The sequence below is a fragment of the Melospiza melodia genome, chromosome 3 (assembly GCF_035770615.1).
Source record: "Melospiza melodia melodia isolate bMelMel2 chromosome 3, bMelMel2.pri, whole genome shotgun sequence".
In the NCBI taxonomy this organism is placed as follows: domain Eukaryota; kingdom Metazoa; phylum Chordata; class Aves; order Passeriformes; family Passerellidae; genus Melospiza; species Melospiza melodia.
The window spans coordinates 31,666,266-31,688,800 of NC_086196.1; the positions used below are offsets into that span (position 1 = coordinate 31,666,266).

The 22,535-nt window shown below is 38.1% G+C and overlaps 1 protein-coding gene across 1 annotated transcript in view; it reads left to right on the forward strand.

Annotated features, from left to right (window-relative positions):
* The window catches only part of LAMA2 (laminin subunit alpha 2), a 334,586-nt gene that overhangs the window by 288,454 nt on the left and 23,597 nt on the right, over positions 1-22,535 (forward strand). The window contains exons 45-54 of the mRNA XM_063153343.1: positions 2,445-2,599; positions 4,244-4,387; positions 5,285-5,418; positions 10,096-10,255; positions 12,731-12,855; positions 13,412-13,574; positions 15,515-15,659; positions 17,517-17,655; positions 19,388-19,399; positions 21,930-22,050. Of these exons, the coding sequence (XP_063009413.1) occupies positions 2,445-2,599; positions 4,244-4,387; positions 5,285-5,418; positions 10,096-10,255; positions 12,731-12,855; positions 13,412-13,574; positions 15,515-15,659; positions 17,517-17,655; positions 19,388-19,399; positions 21,930-22,050 (1,298 nt within the window). The remainder of the gene's footprint in view (positions 1-2,444; positions 2,600-4,243; positions 4,388-5,284; positions 5,419-10,095; positions 10,256-12,730; positions 12,856-13,411; positions 13,575-15,514; positions 15,660-17,516; positions 17,656-19,387; positions 19,400-21,929; positions 22,051-22,535) is intronic.

Genomic DNA, 22,535 nt, shown 5'->3' on the forward strand with positions numbered 1-22,535 from the left:
CATGTGTAATGGATAGATTTGTTCCTCAGATTACTTTTTGAAGTATTTAGGAGGTGACTAATCAAAGATTCTGACTGGCAATTCACTGCCTGATTCAAGAAAAATACCCCATACTAAATCTGTCTTCAGTCAATCACATAATCAGTCCTGGGAGAAATGCATGGCTTCTTTCAGATGCGTTACTATTTTTGGTAGAATACTGAAGACACTGAAAAAAAGAAAGAAGATTCTGGAATGGGGTTTTATCTGCTTTTTTTTTCGTTTTTTTGCCATAAATTCTGTTATCAAATGTGACAATTACTTTAGCATTTTCGCTTTGGTTAGGATGGATAAAAATGAATTCTATATTACAATACATTTTATGGTAGATTGCTAGACCATCTCTCATATAGGAGTATACAGCCACAAAACTGGAGTGTCTTTAGAAAATGACTGAAGAGCCAATTCCTCAGCTATTCTGGATTGTTGTCAGCTTGATGAAGCTGGGCACCTAAAAACATACAGTTTAGGAGGCTGTCATTCTCATTCTGTGGACAAATATCCTCTGCCAGTTGTTGCTGTACACTGTTGCTTTACAAGTGAGAGAAGTTAATTCCAATGTCTGTTTTCCCTGCCTGCCCATTGCAAGGTCCCCATTGCTCATCAGCTGAGATACAAGTGTGAGCCCCAGTTCAATTCCCATTGGGTGCATGCAAGTTTAGACAATATGAAAAGTAGTTGTTGATTAAAATAGTGTGGTTACATTACAGCAGGCTGTAGATCCAACAGATCTGTAAGGTCTCTTGCAGGGGGAGTGGGAAAAACTGAGAAGCAGTCTTAAAGCAGTTGTTTCTTGGCACTGCTGAATCTAGACCAGGCCACCTGTCCTAGCTCAGGTATTCTGAGCTATTTAACCTCTTGATTGTCCCCAGTCACCATTATTTTGTTTGCATTGAAGGGTGATCTTAACACTTGCAAACTGTTTCATAAAGCTGAACTGTGAGATGTTCTCCAGAGGTACACTTCTGTCATTCTCCAAATGTTAATGGATACTCAGATTACAGACTAAGATTAAAGTAATGTAGGGTGAACCATTACAGATGTATGAAGTAAGTAGGCTGGCACTCATGGCTAAATGCAAAAGTAGACATAGCCTCTCTATGTCAAAATTCAGGTGCTGAATTCTCATTTTGATAGGTATGAAATCTTTAAAAGGTAAAAAGTCATGTATAGACTCAGCCTGTCCCTTACTTTCCTTTACATTTCTGTTTAGATCTTCAAAACATTCTCTTGTGTTATCTTCTCTCTCTTATGTTATTCTCTATTTTTCTCTTTTCTTTGTCTCCATATCTTGCCTGCAGAAATCTGTACGTATGTTTTTCTTACTTGCAGCTTATAGTGTGCATTTTCCAGTAAACAGTTACTCATTGCTTACTGCCAAAGCCTCTGCATGGTCCTCTGTGTTTCTCATTCATTGAAATAGCTAAGTAGTTACTTTTTGAGAACTTTTCGATAAAGTGACTTGGTAGCTAGTTTAACTCAAATGAAACCTTAAGAAGCATCTGGAAGGTTTTGGTATGAGTGTTTGGGTCAAAAAATTAGAAATGCAGTTTTTAATGCTTTGTCTTAGCATTATTTTTAGGGCTCTTATTATTGCTATTATTTTCACGTAATATGCATCTTTGTGATAAATGCATGTTTGTCCCTTTCAGTGTCATCCAAAAAAACCCACACCCTCATGCGAGCCAAGGGTTGCAATCCTTAGATCTGCTCATGAGTTGTCAGAGAGAGGGTAATATTCACTAGTTGTATACTGAGAGACAAAAAGGGAATTTGAGGCTTAAAGAAAAATAGAGGCAAAAATATCATGGTAAAATTATTTACTTCACCTGAAAATCAAAAAGAAAATAATGTCTAGTTTACTGTCACTGTTTTTAAATATGCTTTCAGAACATATACAGAATATTAACTTGTGACTAGACTAAAATCTTTTTGTATTTGTGCCCATTACAGTTAGTTGAAGAATTCATTTCAAGTTAATTTTAACCCAGTAATTTCAGAATTACTCATGGAAACCAACCAGTTTTCATTAATTCAGCATTTTTCTTCAAAATTTGGAGTTTTTTTAAAGCAGCAAGCGAATATTTAATTCATAAATGTATTTTGCTACAGGAAATGTTTTCCAGAGCTATCATCCTGACCTGAAGCATAGTTACATCTTAAAAATCCTGCTTTAACACCAGTGTTTGCTGCTATTGCTACTTTAACTTGATTCTAGACACTCTGAAATTGCCTTATTCTGTTCAGGTATCTTCCTGGCCTGTGTGTACCTCATAGTTGCATATACAATCTCCTGACTGTCCTGAAAATTCTGTATGCAGAATTTTCTTGAATTTTATTATTGCATTGTTTAATTAGTCCCTGACACTATTCTCTAAAGCTCTGCCTTGTTCTTTCTTATGAAGTTGCTGATGCAGATTCCAGTATTAAAAACCTAGAAAAGGAAGCAGATCGCCTGCTAGATAAAATCAAGCCAATCAAAGAGCTCCAGGATAACTTAGGGAAAAACATTTCTCAGATAAAAGAGCTGATAAACCAAGCTCGGAAGCAAGCCAATTCGGTAAGTCCCATTTTTCAGAATAAAAGACCTCTTCAGTACTTGATGGGATTTTGTTTTCTACTTTTTATTTCTTTTCTACAGCGTGACTCTTTCCTAATTTTAAACATGCATAACGAGAGAAAATAATGGAGTATAATTTCACAGAAAATAAGAGACTACTCTGATGATTCTCACTCTGGGTCTTCTTTCTTCATTTAAAACATGCGCTTGTTAAATGAATAACATCTGTAGGAATGCATCTCAAAAGGTTATTTTTAAAAAATATTGTAGGTAATAGTACAGCAGAAGAGTCACAATATCATTGAATTTTTGTGAAAACAAAAATGTATTTTTCTGCTTCAACTCTGATAGTAAGTCCCTGATTTCATTTCATAGAATTTACATTACTCAAGAATGACACCATCTCAGACTCACTGAAATTGCTGAGTATATCTCCTTCTCCCATATTTTTTATTTTTCTCTGTCCAGTAGCAGCACTGAAGACTTGAGCTTAAGAATATAGTTCTAGTCCAGTTAGTGAGTTTGGAGTCCATCTCCCTGATTCAGTAATATTGTCAATTCTAGGATCATCTGATTAATACTGAGATTATTCAGCTTGTGCAAAGGAAAAAGAATCACGTAGATGGTACTTGAGAAATCTTCCTCAAAAATCGTTGAAAAATAGTTTAAAAAATAATCAACACAATAACAGGATACTGGGAAAGAAGTGATAGGATAAATAGTGGGATGCTAGTGAAAGAAGTTTTCAGCATATATGTGATGAAATCTGTACAGAACAGAAAGACAGGCTGCAGTAATGATATGTTTTGTCACATTCATCTTCTGTCTGAGGGCTTTGAAGTACTTAACTGCTCAGCATTTCTGAGATAAGGAAATTAGAAGTTTGGTCCTATAATGGATCTCCTTTTTAGCAGAGTTTGCTGTAAGCATAAGGTGATACCATTGTGTACATTTCCCCTAATGCTTAAACATGTCTAGCTGGGATTGAAACACCATTGTACTGTCATTATGTCTGTGCTGGCATTATGAAGGCAAACAGTAAAGTGTTTTTATCTGTGCTCAGAGCCTGAGGAAACCAATACAAGAATCCAAACACGTGTCACTCAGCTGTGGAAATAAAACTTAGTTATGAATGCCAACTCCATTAGGGACTATGTAAAAGCTGTGATAGACATAACTGTTGGTTTAAAAAAATGTGAAAAGGTGTCTTAAATTGGCACAATCAAAGCTATTACAAGGGAAAAATAGATAATTATGACTACCCAACAGCAATATGCTGTAATTCCTTCAGGAGTGCTCCTTATTTTCCTAGCTGCATCTTCTACTTATAGACCATCTGTACTTCTAGAATTCCACTGTTACCAGCATTAGACCAGTATATCTTCTAGCCATTTCTGATCTACACAGTTCGTCCTTTGAATGTGAGTTCTAAAAAGAGATTTTATTTCCTTTTACTAAACAATCCCAGAAAGAAAATTCAATTTCTACCTTTTTCGCATAGCCAAGCAACTCCCTGGTACATGAAACAGAAAAATGTGAAGCGAAAAAAAGTGTAATAGTCTTATAATTATTTGGAAGCTTCTATGGTTAATTCTGAAATAATGAGCAGTGAACTGAATTCTTTCTGTTATGCTTTTTTTGAAGATCAAAGTGTCCGTGTCCTCTGGAGGCAATTGCATTCGCACGTACAGACCAGAAATAAAGAAGGGAACATACAACACCATCATTGTCAATGTGAAGACTGTAGTTGCTGACAATCTGCTTTTTTACCTTGGAAGTGCCAAGTTTGTGAGTCTGTCTCCTGCCTTTCATGTCAGAGTTGCTCGATCAAATCATACTACTGACAAATAAAGAAGATGAGAAAGGTTTTTTTCACCCAGAGGGTTCAAAGCAGTAGTAGGGAGTCTAAAATAATCTAGACATTTACTGTCTTTGGTATTAATATAGTGATTTCTAAGATATGACCAGCATTTTTTTTTACATATATCTTTATTTTAACTAGATACAAAATAGCAGGCTTGTACATGAACTACATTAGAGCTTTAAAATTCACAGTGCAACCAAAGTAATTTTGGAGTTGGTTGTGGGTTTTCCTTAGGGAATGAAGTAGCTAATCATATTGCATCTGTCAAAGCTCCTGTTTACTGTAATTTTAAGTCAAGACTACAATTTCAAGCATAATAATGGTGAATGATTCAGTTTCCCATGAGGCCTATAGCAGACAGACTTCTAGAACACCCAATATTAATTCAGTAAATGGAAAAATATTCTATTTTTCAACATTTCCAACATGTATTTTATTTTCCTAATGCAAAATTAAAAGGCTGGATGGCATCATGTATCTCAACATCTTTCTGCCATCCAATGTATGTTTCAGAGTGTTCCTCTGAGGTAAATCCTTCTGTTCATGGCTGCAATATTAACATTCTGTAAGTCTGGCAGTCATTTGCTGCATATCACTGAGAGAAATAATTTGCTGTCTTTAGCTTAAGATTCCTTATTTGAACCAATAAAAACAGGAAAAAGAGAGTCTCATTCTAGAGCAATGTGAGAATTAATGTCAATTCTTTACTGTCTGTGTGTGGGTTTCTGATGTCTCATTAGACCTTCTGAAATGTGAAAAGTTCTGAAAAACTTCCTTAATCAAAGTACAAGATCACTTCTCTTTTCATGTTTTGCATGTAGACCGACTTCTTGGCCATAGAGATGCGCAAAGGCAAGGTGAGCTTCCTGTGGGATGTGGGATCTGGAGTTGGACGGGTAGAATATCCAGATCTGACCATTGATGATGGGTTTTGGTACCGGATTGAAGCCTCTAGGTAAGTAAATATTTCATTTCCAAGATTTTAGAAAAATGGCTGCTGTGAGAAATTTTAGTCTGGTTTGACAAAAGGTTTTGAACCTGCATCAGTTACTATTGAACACTATACACTACAGTTACTATTGAAATGTCAATTGTTCTCTGTCAAGGATTTACTTTAATCACACATTCCCCCTCTAGCATCAACAATCTATGACTCCTTATATTTATTCCCTTTTGTTTATCTATCACTCTATCGATTGTCTTCTTCAACTAGCTTACATTTAAAATCAGTTACAGGTTTTGGCACTCGAATAACTACTCTTCTTTTCTCCTTGAATTTTAAAGAGGAGCAGCTTTTCTGAATTTCTGGTCTTGATACAGTACTTGATACAGTAAGGGAATGGTCTGTCACACAGCAGTATCTTGATTCTAATTCAGAATGCCATTCCTATAGGCAAAATGTCTCATCAGACTGGAAATATTTATGATAGATACAGTTCATGAAAGGAGGAGATATTCCAAAAAGTTAAGATTTATTTTGTAATTTGAGATCAGCTATTTAATGCCTTTGAACTTTAGAAATATAGATACATAAATATTCAAATCCCAAATTTGTTAGCTGAAGCTTGTATTTTTCATTCAAATAGCAAACACATGGCATATGGTGTAGTAATCACAGCATAAGGATTGCATAACTCTATAGCCTTTATCTTGAATAAATCTTAGTAATTTAGATAATATCAGCTGTATCGCAATTTGATAGAAAGCTGAGTAATTTCTCCTGCATCATTACAGTTAATTTCACATAGTATTAAACATAGAATGGATAATACAGTTAGAAAATGAGAAGGAGGAAGAAAACAAAGCACTCTAATTCTAGTAACATGCATAGCTCCCAGAAGAGGAAATGGCATTCAGTTTAAATAATTTAATGAAATCACTGAAATCAGCCATTCAGAGCAGAGAATTAAATAAAATTATGGCACGGTCTCCAGAAGCTGGCGTAATGAAACCTTACTGCTAGGAAAATACAAACTGGGGTACAATACAAATTGTTGAAATCTTCACCAGTTCACATTATGCATACCAAAGCAGCTTCATGACACAGTAATGCCAGGCTTTCATTTGCAAGAAAGCTGCTTCAGCAGAATATGTCGCCAGAACGTGGTGTAAAATTCACACATCCTACAAAAGCCCATTACCTATTAGCTGGTTGTCCTGGATATATAGGATGTGCATGCCATTAGTTCCGAACAAAGTGCTGGATCAGCAATTTAGAATGATTACAGCTGCACAAATCAGAAGTACAGAGCAGTGTTTAGGAGAATTACATTACAGAGGCATTAGGCGGATTTGTGGGATTAAGATGAAGAGCTTGGGACTGATTTTGCATTCTTAAGGCAGACTTCACAAATCACATACCTTATGGAAGAATCTTCAACTCTGAACATTTTAGTCGATTTGATAACTCCAGCTCCCTTCCTAACCTGTTGGAGAGTTTTACTCATTTTATTCCCTCACACATTTTCTCCAAATTTCTGCTCAGTTCCAGCCACAGGCTTTTCCAGCCCGAGAGAATGACCTGAGCAGCTGGAGCAGGGCATCTGCTTAGCATGAGGACATAAGATGAAATTCTGGCCTTACTGAATTTTGCCATTGTTTTCAGTGTGCCAAGAATTTACAATAATAATGATATGGTGTTGAACCCACCATAGGTTGTTGGCCGTTCTTAAGAATCCCAAAGGGCCTTAGAAAAAAAAGATGTGGCACAGAGGTTTGAAAATTCTCAAGTTTGCTTAGCATTCTAAATAAAATCTATATATGAAAAATCTGACTGTTGAGTAATGATCAAAGATGGTCAGTTTATGCATGCACCAAAATTTCCACTTAGTTAGATTAAATTGATAATTAATGCATCACTTTTCCAGGGACACTTTTAATTTTCATCACCTTTTATATTTAGCATACTGATCCTTTGCATTTTATTGTATATTCAGATGTTATAATGGAAATTTCTTGAATTTTTGTTAATGGAATTGAAGTAAAATTTGTTTATTCCTATAGGACTTTCTAAAGGAATTCCCTGTACTTTGATGATACCAGAGTTTAGCAAATGTCACTTACAAGTTACTTACCTGCTTACAGAAGCAAATCCGATTGGCATCAAGATGCAATCAACCCAAGTATCAATTAACAAAGGAAAATCTAGCATAACAGTATGTGACAAAATTATTTAAAGCAGATTTACAACATGCAAATAATGTCAATTTTGTGAGACAGTCGGATGGATGAGAGAATATTTTTGAGACTCACTAGATCAGTGTTACTTCAGTAGGCCTCAATTAGGAGCAGAACCTGATTAGTTGTAATTTTAATCAACTGTGATTCAAGTATTGCCATTGTTTTGATTGTTAGTGACAGAGTTTAAGCAGTGCCCTTCTTTTGAGGACAAAGGATGACTGAATCACAAGTTCACTATAGACACATCCTGTTTAGTTCATCAAGAATTGAGTCTTAAAGTTCTGTAGCAAATATAAGCCATGCTTTTCAGTGAAGGTTTTCTGTGTTTCCAAGGGGTCAAGGAGCAGAGTTTACTATGTGGTAGTTCATAGTTTAATGCTGATGAGATGCTTGCTAAAGTCATCTCATTTATATCATGCCTCTCCTTAGGAGCAAACACTGCATGTCATTACACAAATTTTTGTAGAATATAGAATATGCTGAGTTGGAGGCACCCATCAGGATCATCAAGCCCAACTCCTGGCCAACTCCAGGACATGCGAAAGAGACACATCATGTACCTGAAAGTCTTGTCCAAACGCTTCTTGGTGTTGTGACCACATCCATGGGGAGCTTGTTCCAGAACTCAGCCACCCTCAGGATATTTTTTCTGATATCCAACCTAAACCTCCCCCAGCTCAGCTTCATGCTGTTCTCTCAGGTCCTATCACTAATCACAGGACTAAAGAGGGACTATCTGTTCCTCAGTTTCCCCTTGTGAGGATGTTGAAGTCTGCAATGAGGTCTCCCCTCAGTCTCCTCCAGGCTGAACAGACCAAGTGACATCAGCCACAGCTCATAAGGCTTCCCCTCCAGACTCTTCACTGTTCTTGCTTTGAACGTGGCCCTGCTTTGGACTTTCTCTAATACTTCATTGTCTTTTTTTTATGTTGTGTCACCCAAAACTGCCCCCAGAACTCGAGGTGAGGCCACCCCAGTGCAGAGCAGAGCGGGACAATCCCCTCCCTTGCCCAGCTGGTGATGTTGTGCCTGATGCCCTCCAGGACACATGTGGCCCTCCTGGCTGCCAGGACTCATGTTCAACTTGCCATTGAGCAGTCCCTTTTCATGGGGCTGCTCTCCAGCCTCTCAGTCCCCAGTCTGTGCACACAACCCCATCCCAGGTGCAGAATCTGGCACTTGCCCTTGTTAAATTTCATAGGGTTGGTGATTGCCCATCTCTCTAGTTTGTGCAGGTCTTTCTGCAGGGCTTGTCTGCCCTCAAGGAAGTTGCCAGCTTCTCACAATTTAGTGTTCTTTCAGTGTCCTTCTGCATATCAGCCCCATAGTGCTGATACATCCTCTGTAATCCTCCAGTTTTACAGAAGTGACTATCACTAGAACAATATCTTCCAACCTGATAACTTGTCATGCACAGGGTAGCAATGTCTTTTTGCTGTCAAGTTAGCCAAGATCTTTCTTCAAGCTCCATTGTCCTCCCTAAATAAGAAAGAATTATTTATAGAAGAGACTCTATTGTGAGCATTTCAGTCTGTTTGAAGATGAAAGACATCCATACTATTTGTGAATTATTAGACATCCTAAAAAGTGTCAGTCTGCTCAGTGACTCTTGGTTTTTCAAGTATTGTTACTTTTATTCCTTAAAGGGCTTCCCATCAGTAAACCTTCTGCTATAAACCAGTTGCACCTTAGACCCACACAAGTCCATGGGAATGGAATCCACTCAGGACTACTGAGGGAGCCACTTTCAATCATATACCAGCAGTCCTTTTCAGCTGGGGACATCCCAGGTGGCTGCAAACTGGTAAATGTGAGACCCATCTATAAGAAGTTTCAGAAAGAGGATTCAGGAATCGTATCTCTCCACAGTGTGTTCCTTCTGCTGTCAAAATATATCAGCCAACTCCTTCCGTGCCAGTTACTACATTAATATCATCAAAGGAGTAGAAAACAAACTGATGCAGAAGGAGTTAATAAATGCAAAGTCCATTGCTGCTGTGTTGCCATCAATATTTGATGTGATTCGTAAAGGACAATGAAGTAATATTCTTGAACCTAATGGGGTTTGTAACTGTTTGAAAAGCAGCCTGACAGCTCCATTGCAGGAAATGTGAATTCTGTTTCACAGTGAAGGAAACTGAAGTGCTTTATCACTTCATTTCAGTTAAAATATAATCTAATAAACATTCTTTTTTTTTTGTCAATGCAAGGTCCATGTCATGTGTATAGTGAATTTTGTTCAAAAAGGACATTCAAGTGAGGAAAAGATCTGGTTCTGTGATGATGTCTTTAGTTTATGCAGGCATAAGTGTCTGTTCATTTGTATCAAAATGAGGCATAATCAAGTCAGTCGGGTGTGCTTCTGTTAAAAGGCACCATTTAAAATAGAATTTTCCTATGTTTGGTGTAACTACTGACTTTGTGTACTTAAATTATTTTTTTTAAACTCTAGGACTGGGAAAAATGGCACAATATCGGTGCGAGCTCTGGATGGTCCTAAAGCCAGCATCGTGCCAGCCACATTCAGTGCAGTGTCCCCACCTGGATATACCATTCTGGACGTGGATGTTAATGCTGTGCTGTTTGTTGGTGGTTTAACAGAAAAAATTAAGGTAATGCTTTTTTGCAGTGTTACTGTGTTAGCTGACTGTTTGTGTGGACAAATTCTGTTATTGCTTAAAACAGAAATAGTAAATTTCATTATGCTGGTGTAACTGTAGTAGATGGTTTAATTGCAAGTAGTATACTTGCACTTTGGAAAGGTTTTTGGGATTTGCCTGGACCAAGGTGCACAGATATGAGATTTCACTGCACACGATGTAACCTGATCAGAAGCCCTGTAGCTGGCTGTATTGATGCAGCATTTAGCCCAAACAGCTAATTCCTGCTAGATAGATGGATGCTTCACCTTGGACATGCTGCTGCCCTGACAGGCTTTTGGTTCCTGACTGACAGGAACTCATTCCTCTTTCCATACATTTCTGGTCTCCTAACAATGTATACAAGACTATATTTTCCCTTGCATTTGCGATTTTATCTTTGTCTTGTATCCACAGTGTCACCTCCTCCATTGCCGTCTGCTTTTTGTGTTTCTGCTTTATTTCCATTATTTTTGTTCCAGTTTCCCTCCTTGTTCCCTTAGAGATATCTACATCGTACCCCTGAACTATTTATCGGTTTTTTGTCTGTTCATTTTTCTGGTGACATCTTATACCTTGCTAAACTTCATAGAATGAATAGAAGATGTATGCCAAATAGAATAGACATAAATCTTTGAAAAAAATAATTCTCCAATAAAAGCTAATTAGCACTTACTTTCTAATGGCATTCTTTACAAAACAATTTAAATTAACTATTCTATTCCTGATCAATATTTAAGCATTTGAAAAGAAGCTGAAATTTAAACTTTCCCAAATAGTGAACTCACTGAACTTTTTTTACTCTCAAGGTTGTATATGTCCTCAAGTGTTAAAGTAACACAATGTGCAGAAAACTTGAAGTGCAAAACTCAATGTCAGAACAGCTGTTTGCAACTTCAGTAAGCTTGGAAAAATATTGTCCAAATATTTTCTGAAGAATTCTCTATTTTTTCATTGTAGTCAGGAAAATCTTCCTGAATTCTTTTTTTCTCTCCAGGTAAAGAAAGACAAGGGCAGCAGTAGGAAGGCAGTCTATTTTAAGTTTTGTACGGCTGGTATATTTGCAATGTAGAGTTTTAAACACTGTCAGATTTGTTTTGTTCAAGTACCATCTCTGAATTAAAATATAACTTCAGGTTTTTTGGGAATTTCTGTCATCACGTGGCACAGTTGTAAGGCTCACAGAATGAAGATCTTAACTAAGACTTTTCTAAAAGTGTGCAGCTCTTTGGACAGTTAATCAAGCTTACTGATATATCTTAGGCTGCTGACTCAGAAATCTGCTTTTTCATATTATTGGGGTTTGGAATGCTTTAGATTTGTCCTACAGTTTTGTCCACATCCCTTTTTGCATGCATTCCTGCAGTGTATCCAAAAAGAAAGTTCATTTTCAGTTTTTAAAAACATCTTTCATCTGACTTGTAGAAGACTATGATACTTCGATATCATGAATTTCTTAGAAGTGACATTAAGTTCATACTTGTTGCTAATTAAAACCTATCCAATTACCTTGGGAAATATCAGTAGCACATTAAGTCTTTTGAGTCATACTTTTCCTTGAGTATTTTCAAATTGCACTTCTCAATGTTCTCTTGCAAGATCTTAATATTTGTAATTGCTGTAAAAACAGCAGGTGCTTGTCTATCTCAAATAGCTAAGTGTATAGATTTTTAATCAGCTCATATTGATGAACTGAAATTTAAATGAATCAGGGTATTTTTAGAAGCATAATTTTTAGTGGAGTACTCTGTGTACTGTCAACTATTACTACCTTCATCATGGTACCGTGTTATGTTCTAATGAGCATTACTCTACGTGCATAACCCTAGCTTAATGAGTTCTGATGGGACATGTGTTTTAATTCCTTTGCCCTCTGCACATTTTTCTGCATCCAAAATTCAGCATGAACAATGTAACAGCTGAGTTCTCAGCCCGTCTTTTAGCTTGGACAGTCTGCTCCATTTCCAGTGTTTCAAGCATTACAAGAGAAACACTTTGCTTATTGTATTGTGGACTATGGCAAGATTGCTCATAGTCCTTTCTTGAAAGTCTGAAATGAAAACCCAGCTAGGCCTTGAACAGGTGAGGGCAGCCAGCTCTCTGAACAGCCAGGAAAACTGATGGTGGAAACCAAAGCAGCTCCTTGTTCTTCAGGACTTGTTCTCCCTAGACCTTCCCAAGAGTCTCAAATCTGAAGTCTTTCCCATTCGGATTGATACAAAGTTCAGTTCACATTTTCACTGGTCAGTTGTTCTGTAGGAGGGCTTCTTAGGTTAAATAATGCTCTTGATATTTAAAATATTACAAGACATCTTATGGGGGGTTTTTTATTATTTTATATGGAATTTTATATGGTATTTATTTTTATAATTTCTGTACCAGTTATGTTTTCAGATGCAGTAGATCACTTCAAATTCAGTTCAAGGGGGTTTGTGTTCTCTGTTGCAGAAGTCAGATGCTGTAAGAGTCACCACCTTCACTGGCTGCATGGGGGAAACCTTTCTAGACAGCAAACCGATAGGACTCTGGAATTTCAGGGATATTGAAGGCGACTGCAAAGGGTGTGCTGTCAGGTAGGTACAGCACCCACAGCTTCTCACAGTGCTTCTTTAGGGAACCTACCTGCAGTTACATTACATTCAGTGGTAAGTAGCAGGAAATTCCACAGCAGCCATCAAATTCCAGTGTGCATGCAACTGGAGTTAGGTTGCAATTCCACTGAGAGGGGAAGCAGCCAGTCTGGGTTGTGAGTGTGGTCACTGAGTTACCAGAGCTGGGCTGGTGTGACAGGGCTGTGATGGAAGGGCTCCTAGAACCACAGTGAACTGGGTCTGGCTCATGGACAGCTGTGATGAGGGTGCCTGCCCTCCCGCATGACATGGAGCAGAGTCCAGTGCCTCGAGGTGGCTTTCACAGCCATCAGGGTAGTGAGCAGAGACCCCGCAAAAGAAAGGAGTTTGCATTCTCAAAAAAGAATGGGAAATCCTGTCCCTGGCAGTGGGAGGTTTGATAAGACATCGAACCAAGTTCAGGAAGACTCCCAAGAGCTGTGCCCACATATCCCTAGCCCTGCACTTTTTATTTTAACTTCACATGGCAAAAGAAAATGGTTGGAATTGTTCTTTTCAGCCCCCAGGTGGCCGACGGTGAGGGGACGGTGCAGTTTGATGGTGACAGCTATGCCATGGTGAGCCGCCCCATCCGCTGGAACCCCAACATTTCCACAGTCATGTTCAAGTTCAGGACCTTCTCATCAAATGCTCTGCTGATGTATCTTGCTACTGATGACTTGGTAAGAGCAGCCAGCCAACCTCTGTGCTCCTTGCAGGTTTCAGGCCATCTGTGCAGTCACTGAATTAACCAGATCATGAAAACAATCAGTAATTTAAGGTACCACTGTCCTGGTATGATGCTTCACTGCTGGCCCACTGAAGACAGTGTTATGGTGTTCAGGTTGACTCCCTCATGTTTACTGAATGGGGATCACTATGTTAGTCTGGGAAGAATTCCAGGTTTTCTGAATTTAGTAATTAATTTTCCTTTATCCCAGATGTTTATGTATGTGAACATTTTCAGTTGGTTTTGTCTATTCATAGTTTAAAATAATGTGTGATGGCAGGGGAAGTATGGGAAGAGACAAGTAGTCTTAAGTAGAAATCCTACTCATATAAAGAAAACGTTTATGTTTTATTGAGTGGATTTAAAGAGGGACTGGTGCAACAAATAAGATGTAATAGTGACTGTGTTTTTCTAATATCTACAAATGATGTCTCTTACAGTTAAAATAGAATAGAAGCATTACTTTTAAAGTTGTTTAAAGTTTTTTATTGACACACAGTATCAAATGTGTGTGGATAACAGGGAGAAATTATTTATAAAGATACCTGTCCAGATCTGAATAACTCGTCTTTGGCATTTCGGATCCAGATTGATTTGCATGACTGACAGGGAGCAGTCTTTCCCTTATCCTTTTCATATGGAGCAGAAATTATGTACAGTAGTTTTCAGTGATGTCTTGAAGAATTAATGAGCGTTTGCTACTTCAAAAAAACTGTGTTTGTGTAAAGCAGTCTTATTTCAGATTCCTGTATTTTGGAAATAATTATCAAAATAGCTGGAATTATCAAGGAATAGGGTTCTCCTGAGTAACTGTAGGAAAAGCTAGAATTTTATTATGATAATGAAATATGTATGTAGTTTTTCTAATGAACTTTTAAAATTTAATGTTGAAAGCATAATTAAAGTCTTTTTTTAGATTATTTTAAATCATTATTTGTGACTTAGGTATTTTTCTATGAAAAAATATTTAGTTGAAATCTCAAAAACACAAGCAGCTGGTCCCTGGTATATTTTGTTTCTTGTGATACTGTCCCACCATGTAAAAACTTGGAAGATACTCTTTCTAATGATGCATGGATAGACATGCCTAAGTATCTAGAATACTGAGTTTGTTCAGTTTTAGTCTGAGAAGAGGTGGAACTGGCCATGAGCAAAATGATAATAAAAAATTCTCTGGTGTATTTACATCCTGGGTCATAGTTCCACCATTACTTACTTGGTGGCTTTCATGCTGTCCAGTTCTCTGGCTATTTGTTTTGCTCTTTGTATCCTGCCAGCTCTTTTTCTGGAGATAGTGCAGCATATATTGTTGTGCCAGCCAGCCATCTCCAGTTGCTGCTTGGATACTGGTGCCAGTGGTTGATGAAATCAAGAGTGTCCATAGCTCTCTTTGTCTCCATCTCTGTGTTGCTCTGTGGCCTCCATATTTTACTCTCTGGAAATCTGGCAAAACATGCCCACTTCACCATCTTCACTATTTTTGCTTTCTACCTTGAAAGTTTAAATCTAGCTGAGATATGCAATAAATATGCTAATTATAGTACAAATATACACTCAAAGCTGAGTATTAATTTCAGGTAATTATAATGTCCATTTTTATCTTCAATCTAAAATAAAAGTGCAGCTATCCCATCAAAACTGCAACTAAGATGCCAGCAAAATTCCAACTAAATTAGCAATCCAAAAGATAATGTAGGGGGAAAAAAGAGCTTCGCATCAGGCTTTTGTATGAGAGAGTCCTGGCTAGTAAATGTATGAGTTGTGGCATTTTTTAAAGCTTGAAAAATGTTGTCTGTAGTCACCCAGGGTTAAAAAGTGTTTATTTAATATCTTATGTCTCTTACCAAAATGGGCAAGAATCGTGATGGTGTATCTGACCCTTATCATTAACAGAAGGATTTCATGAGTGTGGAACTCAGTGGAGGGCGTATAAAAGTCAGCTACGACCTGGGCTCGGGTACAGCTTCAGTTATCAGCAACCAAAATCACAATGATGGCAAATGGAAATCTTTCACCCTGTCTAGAATTCAAAAGCAAGGTAAGTTCCTGTGGTGTCAGCAGCATGACTTTTCCAGTCATCTGTGCTGTACACCTAACTTTCTAATCACAGGGATAGTGCTGTGGGAATTACAAGTTCTGGTGGGAATTATGAGTTCTGGTGATTTAGCAACTTCTTTTGTTTAGGTTATAGGTGTGTTGAGTTGCATGTGAGTGATTGCACTGCCAAATAGTGCTTTATGAGGGTAGCCTATTTTTCAGGCATGATTATTTTATACAATCATAACTTGCATTCTAAAATTCCTCTGACTGGGGGAAAAAGAAGTCTTCTCATCACTTTCAAAAAAGACTTCTTTCAATCAAAAAGAAGTTGTTTTCATCAGGCTCATGTTCCAAATTATGAAACACATGTGTGATTTTTGTTAGGACAGCAATAGCTTTTTTCCTGTACAGTCCTCTCATGCTCAGCATATACCAAAGTGCTTTAAAAAAGCAGTGACTTTAGTATTGGTTGTGTCTAACTAGACAAACACCGCTATTTTATCTTGCCTAGTGATCTGCATTGTGTCATTAACTGAATCTGCATGGAAACAATGGGGAACATCTCCTATAGTTCTGCTAATTCTTTGACATGTTGCTGGCACAAAATGTGAAGTGGTGGAATTTGATGAGATCACAGAGACTACTGGTTATCATGCTGGCAAAGCCCTTTTTTTTTGTTTCTTAGTCTGCTTATAGGGCTGGTAGAATCTTACCTGAGCCAAATTCGTTTTACTGTGACATACAAGCTTTTGCAGTTTGAACTTTTACTGCAGTCTGAATCTTCAGGGTCACCACAAGCCCCTAAACACATTCCTGTGCCTCTGCCCCCTGCACTGCCAGCTCTCTACCTCACACACAGTCCCTCTTCCTTGTCATTTGGCTGAAGTAGACTTGGAAGTTGGGACAGGGACCAAAGTAATCCCACTTCAGTGATCCCACTTGCAGATTTGCTGCACCTTTAGAGGAGGAATGTCTTATTGCTAGCCAGTTATCATAGTTCATACTTAACCCGGGAGGTATTAATATGAAATACAATGTCACATAATTGTAATTTATCAATAGTATTCAAACATCATGTGTTTATAAAATAGATACAGGTATAGAAATTAAAGAAAAATTAATCTGGTTTTGGTAAGGTGTAGCAGAAAGTCTGTCTATTCAATTCTCAAGGAAGAAAGGAAAGAAATCTCTTTTTTTGCCCCTATATATCTTGAGGCGTGCTCAGCATTTTTCACCGAGTCTTATTTCTTTTATTCAACTTTATATTCTATATTAACCCATACATTAAAAAATATACATGGAACAGACACCTAAATAGGGTGGTTGTATGTAGCACATCACTGAGCACAGACTGAGATTGGACGTGACAGCAACTGGCTGCTGTGGGTTTGTAAGTGGTTTAGAGTGAGTGATCACCAATCTCTAAGGCACATAATGTCAGTGTTTAACAAACTTTTACACTAAAAATCCTGTTCAAGAGGCAATCTTTGGTCTGAGATCACAAATTAAATGTAAAATGATCTCTTGTCATGACTGTGTCCTGAAGTTTTAGCTCTAAATTATAGTGGAATTACACAAAGAAGGCACCAAATGGAAATATGTTTAGAGAATATATAAAAATAAAGTGTACGGAATTGCTATGGCTTTTCAGGTTGTTATGGAAACAGAAAAGAGCAGCTTTCTTCCCCTGCCCGGAATTGATAATGTGGAAATCCTGGCTTGTAATTGTAAAATACAGCCCTCCTTGCTTCTTCCCTCACCTGCTAACCCTCCATATGTTTTTCTGTTGGTTTCTTACATTAAAACATCATTGTTCATGATGGATATTTTGTAACTAATCTCTAATGTCTTTTAGCCAACATATCAATTGTAGACATAGACACTAATGAAGAAGAGACCGTAGCAACAACTTCTACAGGCAGCCACTTTGGACTCAACTTAAAAGGGCACGAGAAAATATATTTTGGGGGATTGCCAACCCTGAGAAACCTAAGGTAACGTGGCTCAAACCAATTTCTTCAGTCTTGGTAAGGGAATGTAAATACAATGTATTTATTCTCTGCATTTGCTTCTCAAGTTCACTTGCAGTAAGTGAATGGTGAATTCTCAATGAACCCTGTACTGCCACAGCAGAGTAGTGCTTTATTTGCATATGTTTTGTATTTCACACAGCTCACCTTACACACATACAATGGAAATTGCACTTGCAGTGCAGTGTATCCTTCTGATTCTGTGCAAGAACCATGATGTAGCTGTTCCTTTAAGTATTTATTTGGTGCACAGAATTTGTGACTGCAGATTCAGAGAATTGGCTCAATACCTTCACAAAATTAAGGACAAATGTTTACTTTGTGCATGTGTAAAAAAAATTGACCTACAGACTACTCCTCATAGGATTACTGCTTGATGGGTATCCATGTTTTTGCACAATCAGTGTCAGTATACTTTAAATAGGTATTAAAATATTTTGTTTAGATATTATTTTAAATTATTTGTAGATTTTAGTTCATGGTCTCCTTAGATAAAATTCCTCCTGTGCTCAGGACTTAAAGAATATGATATGATATTCTTCATATATTTAATGTAAGCAGAATGAAATATTTTCCCTTCAGAAGTCTGATCCTGAATTTCCTACACAAATAAAATTCCCAATAATTATTTTTAAATATTGCATAGTGATATTCACAAATGTTAACTTCAATGTAAATAATACTTGAATTTAGTGGCTTTCTTTCATGACTTTAAATAGACCAAAACCCGTATTTAAAGTTGAAATGAATATTCAGCAGTTTTGCAATGACAAGAACAAGAGAATTCTGTGCTACAATGAACAGATGAGCAACACAGAAACAGGCCCATTAATCTATGTCAGCTTTAACTAAATGGCATAATGAGAGCCTTGAAGTGGTCTTGTGCACAAGGAACTGTTGTGTTTAATCCACAGACTCGTCTGCCACTAAAAGAATGGACATATTTGTTAATTTATTAGGATAATCATTGACCTCTGATGTCAAATCACCCAGCAATGAAAAGATCTAAGATCTATTTTACTCATGAAATAAAACACTATATTATGTAATTGTGAAATCACACCAGTGCATAACAAAACGCCTAGAGCAATTATCTTCCACTTCCTTTGTGGCTGCCCAGAAAATCAGTGTACCACAGCTACTCTGACCTGTGGTAACCGTTCTGCCTTACAGCTATGATTTGTCAGTGCCTGAGGCAAGATTAACGCTATGGTAAATTAGAATCAAAAGTAGTGAATGGGGGATTAGGGCAAAGCTGTGCTACTGCGAGCAATAGACACTGAGGTATCCATGACTTTGTAATTATCGGGTCGTGTCAGTTCTGCCAAATTCTTTTACATGGTTTGCTTCTGCTTATGACCAAATATAGCATCAAGTTACAAAAACCCTCTGATGGGTTTGGTTTTAGGGCAGCTCTTTGCCGAGTAAACCTGTTAATTAACCTGACAGCGTACCTAGAACCCCACCTTTACAGCCTGATAGCGTACCTAGAATCCCACTTTTTATTATATGTTGTTTGTAAATGGTGTACACCTCCTTCCCTGTGAAATGGTTGAACCTTGCTACTAAGTATTAAGTGTACTTAATACTAAGTATAAGTACTGTTGTATCACGGAACAACAATACAAGAAGTACCACTTGCTGCAATTAACGCCCTGTTGTTGTTTTCTTTTCTTGTCTTTCCTTCTCGCCCCAGTATGAAGGCAAGGTAAAAGCAATCAGATTGTCTGCATGACTTGCATGTGCCTAGTTAGAGCGCAGCTTGCAGCGCGGGCGGCACCGCAGCAGCAGCAGCAGCAGCAGCTCGGGCAGCGCTCAGAGCAGCTGCTCCTCCGAGGCTCTTCGTTCGCTCTAAGAGCGGAGCGTTCTGAGCCGCCCCCGAGCGCTCAGCGCTCACGTTCCAGCTGTGCACACACCTGCACGAGCGACTTCTGTTTTCCTCCGGCAGCCGCTGCTTCCTTGAGCCCCCCTTGGCTGCGGTGCGCTGCCCGTGGCGCTGCCCGGGCGCGGGGCTCAGCCGGGGCTGGCCGGGCCTGGCTCCGGGCCGCAGGGGATGGGGAGCGCCCCGGGACGCGGGCAGCGCCCTGCTCAGAGGCACTGAATACTCACTGAGCCGAGCATGGGAGCACGGTGCAGATTGATTGAGAAATTCGCCACTTCTCGTGTTCAGAACGGGAGTATGAGGGGCAGAGAGAGAGGTCACCTATTTCTGACTGCATTTTCAGTTCGCAACGATTTGTATCCGTCGCTTTTGCTTTGGTATGCTCAGATATGAAGAGATCTTCGCTGTGTTTTGCAGTCTAATTCCTGGCTTGAATTGGAAAAATACAACTTCACCCCCACACTCCTGCCCTGAACTTTAGAAAGATTATTTCCTCTCAAGCTCCAGAAATAACTGTTTGTTTTCCCACAAAACTGGCCTATTTTCACAAAAAAGAACTTAGAAAAAAAACCCAAAAAACAAACAAAGAATTACAGAAGATCTTAGTGAACTTGGACCTTATGTATTTTATTTTGGAAAGGAAAAAAGAAAAAAAAGAAAAAAGAACTTTTAAGAAAACATCAAGCAAGTGTTCAGTGTTTGCAAAGAGGTTGAGCTGGACAACCCACAGTGCTCCCTTCCAACCTTACCCATTCTGTGATTCTGTGGTATGGGTTGGGAATTATAACAGCAGCTGTTTGTAACAGGGCAGGATGAGGACAGTCTGTCACTGGACGAGGCAGGAAAGGGAGTATCAAGAATGGTTTCTGGATGGCAAAGATTATGGGCTCCAGTGACAATGATAACAGCAAAACTGTTCTTCCACTGGAAGATGAATCTGTAAAGGAACTGGAGAAGAGCTAGGGAAAAAAAAAAGAAAACTGAAAGGTGAACATAGCTACTTGACTGTAACTAAAGCAGCATATGGATCATTTTAGTAAACCAGATGCTTGCTTTAACTTATGCAGAGAGTACTAATTTGCCAGAGAATACATCACGCTTGCTCGGTTGGCTGTAGTGCAAAGAATGGCTTTCAGTGCCAAAACGTGCAGCTGATTAGTATCTGTGCAAATTGGTTTTATTTTGTAATTAATATTCTTCAAAATGTTTTCTTTCCTTCCAGGGAGCTGAAGTGGTTTTTGCGTCCCCTCTTCCCCACCCACCCCAGTTTTAAATCCTTATTTATTTCCCAAATTAATTTTTCTGATTTTGAGCTGTTCATACTATTCAGATACTCTAGTAAACACTCATGGGTAATATTTTTAACGAATTCAATGGTGCTTTTTTTTTTTTTTTTTTCTTTTTAGATTTACTCTCCATGGTATCAATGGCAGGTTTATTTCTGAAGTGACTTTATAAAGCTTTTTTTCTGGCAAGCCTGGTTCAGATGTTACCAGCAGTTATGGTCTCCCTCTGGTGTACCCAGGCTTGGGAAATCGTACTTTTGCAATCAAACATGATCGTTTTGGTCTTATTTCAAAGGGTTTCTTATTTCTTCTCATCAGCCAGCTGATGAGTCAAACATGGAGCTTGAATTCCATTACAATATTTTCCTGTTTTGGATGGATAGTTACATTCTGTAACAAACCCAAGTGCTTTGTTTTGTTTAACTGCCTGAAAAGGTCAGATGTATTGCTGTGTCCTAAGAAAATATGCAGCAATTTTCATAAGAAAGATACTGGAAATATAAATGTCAGTCCACCTGATTGCATTCCTGAAGCTTGTGGGCAAGAACTTTATTCAAATATTTGTACACTGCTAAAGTTCTTCTTTCATTGGATCTAGCATGCAAAAAGAGGAATGAGAAATGTCTTCCAGTAAAGTCTCTCCTTACTGTTATGATTTCCTAGCTTGCACCTTTCTGCTTTGCCTAAGGAACAACAACTTCCTTATTTCATAGCTCCATTTTTGTGTTTTAACACTAAAGGTGATAATTCTCCTTTATCAAAGGAAAAACACAGAAAACACAACCACCAACCAAAAACCCTTAAAAAAAGAAAGAAATACTTGGGGAAGGGACTGCTGTCAGTTGGAGATGAGATGAACCTCTTGTTTCAACTTTGAGTGATGCAAGGCAGAGTGCAATGTGTGCTGATAGATTATAGAAGGCAACACGAATTTGAGTGTATGTGTGTAGTTAAAATAAAAATAAAAATCAAGCATCTGTGCAACTGAAAGTGTACATATGTGTGTCTGGCTGACTGTTCTCCCTAAACTCTGTTTTTGAAAACACATTGTGCTTCTAAATGTTTTTTAGGCCTGAAGTGAACTTAGAGAAATACACAGGTTGCCTCAAAGACATTGAAATTTCAAGGACACCATATAACATATTGAGCAGTCCTGACTTTGTTGGTCTAACCAAAGGATGCACACTAGAGGTTAGTCTGATTTCCATGTATTTTGGCCTTAATGGTTATAAATGTTTTCTGGTTTCTGGTTTTATGGCATAGTAGATTAATCGTATATGGTATATTTAGTATATAGTATATTCTTTAGATGGGAATCTAACCTAAAAATCCAAACAGTTACATTTCAGAGAAAGAAAGGTAAGTCTGATCAGCAATAGACCAGTTTTTCAGATCCTGCCTTCTTGGAGAGTGTCCCTGGCCACTTGTGATATCCCTGTCCCTAAAAGGGTAGGATTTTCTGAACTGCTTAGCAGTGATTTAGCTTTGTTTCAGCTGACTAAAATGGTAATTACTGACATTAATGAAGATTGGCATGGACAACACTGAAAAAATTTAAAAAAGAAATCTGATGCACATAAAACACAAGGATTTTTTTAAAAAATTGTTATTGTAAAGTCATTCACTCTATAAAACCTCGGCTATAAATATTTACTGTCATGAGCTGGAAGGCACAT